At 48.6% G+C, this 4,483-nt stretch overlaps 1 protein-coding gene across 1 annotated transcript; it reads right to left on the bottom strand.

Moving 5' to 3' along the window:
• Positions 1-360: 360 nt before the first annotated feature.
• Positions 361-4,133, bottom strand: LOC136492483 (VAN3-binding protein-like). Its single transcript, XM_066488487.1, has 9 exons — positions 3,987-4,133; positions 3,260-3,365; positions 2,752-2,928; positions 2,366-2,497; positions 2,221-2,286; positions 1,602-1,986; positions 1,370-1,510; positions 1,143-1,256; positions 361-716 (listed from the first exon to the last, which is right to left on the bottom strand). The coding sequence occupies exons 2-9, from the start codon at positions 3,332-3,334 to the stop codon at positions 514-516; spliced, it is 1,293 nt and encodes a 430-aa protein (XP_066344584.1). The 5' UTR covers positions 3,335-3,365; positions 3,987-4,133; the 3' UTR covers positions 361-513.
• Positions 4,134-4,483: the final 350 nt, after the last annotated feature.

Genomic DNA, 4,483 nt, shown 5'->3' with positions numbered 1-4,483 from the left:
AAAACATAGATATGGCATTAAAGCAAAATTGGGCCTGTGTAAGAAAAGAGAAATTGGGCCCAAACAAGGCCTTTATATTTTGAAACAAGAAACGAGGCCTTTATATAGCTGCCGGCCTTAATAACCTTTTGGGCTTCCATTTTTCTTTGTGTGATGAGTGGGGTTCATTATTTGTTCTCCCCTCGTTTAAAATCCTCTTCCATTTTTCTTTGTGTGATGAGTGCGGTTAATACATGTTTAAAATCCTATTTAAGTTTCTATTTCTTCATACGACATGATCCTTTGTTTGCAATAAAAATGTAAGCCATAAAAAGTAGACAATTCTCTTCAATCCTAGAGCAGGTTTTTATAGCACTTTTATTTATGAGCTTCGATTCACCCCCATACATACAAACATGTTACAAAACACGTACAGGTGTGATTACACAAGATAGAAAAAGATCCTTCCTCCATTCTACTCAATGAAGTAGAAGTGCAGGAAGGTCGGTATGCGCGTGTGCCCAATCAGACTGATCAGTTCAGTTGGTTGTCGCGCTTGAGCTTCTTTTCGGCCAGCATGCCCTCGATGGCGGCCTTCCAGACCTTGCAGTGCGTCTGGTGCTCGAACAGCAGCTGCACCGTCACCCCTTCCTCTGACGTGATCAGCGCCACCGGGAACGCCGGCCGCCCCTCCACCACCGTCTCGCCGCCGCCGTCTCCAACCGCCGAGACTACATCTGAAAATCATCGTCGCCACCAAACGGCAGATGAGCAGATCGATCAGTCGGTGGATGAAGCCGGTATCAAGTATCAACACAGTATGCGGCCAAGCAGCTGGGAGCCAAATCACAACAGCGACGCTAGTACCAAGGTAGAAACAGACCAATCGTGACGGGACTGGACCGGCCCTGGAAAATTGATTGGGTCGTTAGAGACAAGCGTGTCGGCAGGGGCAACCGGCCAAACGCCAAACGGCTCAGGTGTTACGGTGCAGTGACGTCGCGGTACAGGCAAGCGCCTCGTCGTCGTCTTCCCCGGACAGGCCGGCCAGCCGAGCGCGCGGCGATACAGAGTGCGCGCACCCACGAGCATGCACGCGCGCGGCGACGACGCGGCAGCGGAATAGCGTTGTGAGATGACTGCGTGCACGAGCTGTTACTTACAGTCCTTGAAGGTGACGAACGCGCCGTGCAGGCGCTTCTTCCCCAGCCGCAGCACCACCGCTGCGCCGTCGCCGCACCGCGGGAAGACGGACACCGTCCTCACCCGCAACCTTCCTGCACATATAGCACCCAAGCAAATACGCAGACAGTAATCAGTTGCAGGGTCAAGCTACACACAATAGCGATGCACAACTACTACCACAGAATAGATGCATGTCGTCTCTCACCACAAGGCAGACAGACTCTGAGAGTCGTGCCCTTCTGGATGCCAGCGCTGACGCTCATGGCCATGGCGTTGCTGCTGGTGCTGGTGCTGATTCCCCTGAGGTCAGCTGCCCTTTGCTTCAGCGTCGCGGCTCCCCTCAAACCTGGCAGAAGCATCAGACACGAACATGTAATCAGTTCCCCTTCATTCTGAGTTTGTCACATTAAATTTTGGGCGTGGTTTGCCGGTGCTACATGTGGCAGCGGAAGCAGTGAGGGTGAGCAGCTCGGCGGAGGAGCGGCTCTCGAGGCCGGTCCTCACGGCCGACGTGACGCGGCCGCGGTTGGCGCCGGCGGTCTCCGCGGCCTCAGCGCACACGGTGGCCACCAGCGCCGCGGCGGACGCTAGCACCGCGCCTAGCCTCCTGTCGCCAGCGCTGGCCGAGGCCGCCGGCCTCAGGTCGCACGCCGACACGATGCCCGCGACCGCCGCAGCGAGCTGCGCCACCGACACGGCAGCGTGCGCCTGCGCCGTGTGCAGCCGGAGCTCGTCCCTCCGCCTTCTCCGCCGGCTTCCGGTGAGTGGCACGCTGTCCAGCAGGAAACCACGCAGCATCGCCTTCATATTTCCAACTTTGAGCTGCAAAAAAAGAAAAAGAAAAGAAAAGAAAGAAAGAAAGAAAAGGAGCAAGCGAATCAAACAAGGCAGTCACTGTATCAGTTCCGACAATATATCAGCTGTGCTATCCTGTTTTGTCACTGCAATTACAGAGTGCTATATGCTGTTTCAATCTGGCACTCTGCGCCATGTTATGAGGAACATTGGTGTTTGTAATAACAACTGGCTAGTATCTTGTCCTTACTCCTTACTTACCCAGGCAGGCTGGACGAGCTTGTGCCGGCGCTGTCCGCAGTTAGGCCTGCCGCCGGCTACAAGTCTCTGTCAGGCAAACCAGGGATCATCATTAACACTGGGGCAATAGTTCACTGCTGAGACGTGAGCCCAGTGTCTGACTTACACATTTCTGATTGAACAATTGGTTTGTTGTTCCCCCATTAAAACGAAACGTGCCAAGATGCTTTTCTTTGTCTTCGCCTCCGTCTCCTCTTGCTTCATCTTGCTCTGGGTCCTCCAGCGATGATCCCAGGCTCTTTATTATATTACAATAGATAAAAGTAACCGTGAACAAAAGACAGAACATTCTGCACACTAAAAAAAGGTGAAAAAAGATGCGTTTTTTTTTCTAAGGAAGATCCATGCAGTAATAAATAGATAAGACTGAAGTGAAGCGTTACTGTAGGTTGTGCGAAGCATTATTTTGTATATGGATTGTGAAACAATGGAGTGGCTTGAGAGAAGATGTCGCCACTCGGTTGGTGAAAACTGAAAAAGACATAAACATACACTGGGGGAGAGTATTTGGAAGAGATCCGAGGAGGAGGGGCTCCATGTCCGAGAGAGGAACTCCATGGCCTGCTCAGGGATGACTGGCATCTCTTCCAGGTGGCAGCACTTAGAATGCCGTGACTTCCCTTTACAGCGGATGTCCGCCTTCTGCGCATCGATTGGTGCGCTCTCTGCCTGTTTGAACATTCAGCAATGGCTATATATATTCACACCAAATGAAACAAATCTACAAGAGAATGATGCAGCAGCATGATGCCAAAAAAAAAAAAAAAACTCAGTATATATATGTAGGCACTAGCTAGGAACTGATGATCAGAAGTTCAGAACAGCAGTTTAGTCCATCTCTTAATTTGTCACAAGATGCAGTTATGGCAGAGGCACAAACAGTTCTGAAGACTTAAAACAAGTCAGGTTATAGTAGCCTACTAGCCTTAGCCGACATCTATGGTCAGTTTCTATTATATAACTAAAAATCATGAAGCAAAGGTTTTGCATGATCACCAACCATTTGACATGACAGTGGATGGCATCTCTGGAAGGAGGCCATCCCAAACTCCACCCCTCGCCTGAAATGCTCCATCAGGGCTGCTCAAATCAGGCTCGTGGCTGCACTGAGCGATGCAACAGAACCGGATCAGTGAGGAAGAAGTGATGAAAAAAAAGATCACCCTAACACCGTCTATTTGTAGTTGATATATGAGGGGGCAACTTCTTGTCGTCCACTAAATGTGATATCAAAGTCCTACCTACAGTATAACTCCACTGTTTTGCGATTCGCATTTGTTACTCTGGACAATCCACTAGGAAACAACCAGTAGAGAACAATCAGAATTATTGAATCAGAAAAGGCCGGATTGCCTAATTGACTGTAGACACTAGACACAGTATGATTTGAGAACTTTGTTTCATGTGTGACGAGTCTGCTTTCCTATATCAAATTTGACCGGAGGAAGCTATATAAAAGTAACTGTTTCCTGCAGCTTTCGTTCATGCGTGGCTGATCACTGGAACTTTTCAAGTCTAGAACAGTTACAGACTTTCCAAGTCTATAATGACTGCAAAGACAAATGTTTAGAGGATTTAACGATGGTATCTATGGTGTTCAACTAATTTTACAAGGAAATAAAGAAAATAACGAAACCAAAGGAGAAGATAGGGACAGATAGGACTACAGTAGCAAGCAGATGAAAGGCAGCCTGAAGATAAGCAGTCCAGAGAGAGCAAGAGCTTACCTTAGCAGGAAGCCCTGGGTGCACTGATCTTGTGACACCTGCATGGCTCCAAGTCTTTATATTGTGAGAACATACCCAAAAAAGCTGAAGCATGCGGGTTTACAATGCACCAAGAGTACTCAGAAGGATTCAGTATTATAATTTGCATTCCCCACGAAATCTTGATGTATATCGCTTCCATATCTCTTTCTGGGTTGAACTTCCCCATTGAGAACTCGTGGTACTCAAACGGCGATAATGACTTGAGCACATTGCTTCTTTTGGAATGGACCTTGCCAAAACTAAGCAGTTAGAAACAGAGTAATGTGGGAGGGCCAAGGAGGTGGTCCTGCTAATGGCAATTTGACATGGCGTATGATTGCCACTTATAGCAAATGAGTATACAAAATATGTAACGCCGTTCGTGTGACCGAGAAAAAAAAGTTGTAAATGAGATGCGCATCATGTGCCATATATACGTGGAAATCTTCGAACAATTTCTAACAGGCACTCGATCG

This window comes from Miscanthus floridulus, chromosome 1 (genome assembly GCF_019320115.1).
Source record: "Miscanthus floridulus cultivar M001 chromosome 1, ASM1932011v1, whole genome shotgun sequence".
Classification (NCBI taxonomy): domain Eukaryota; kingdom Viridiplantae; phylum Streptophyta; class Magnoliopsida; order Poales; family Poaceae; genus Miscanthus; species Miscanthus floridulus.
Note: the sequence above shows the minus strand (reverse complement) of the source record. Positions and strands in the feature narration are given on the sequence as shown.

Excerpts from the sequence above, each read along its gene's own strand:
- LOC136492483 (XM_066488487.1), bottom strand. The coding sequence starts at position 3,334 with ATGGAGCATTTCAGGCGAGGGGTGGAGTTTGGGATGGCCTCCTTCCAG. Across the intron at positions 1,511-1,601 it reads CACTGCTTCCGCTGCCACAT|GTTTGAGGGGAGCCGCGACG; the intron begins GTAGCACCGGCA and ends TGCTTCTGCCAG. Across the intron at positions 717-1,142 it reads GTTCGTCACCTTCAAGGACT|ATGTAGTCTCGGCGGTTGGA; the intron begins GTAAGTAACAGC and ends GATGATTTTCAG.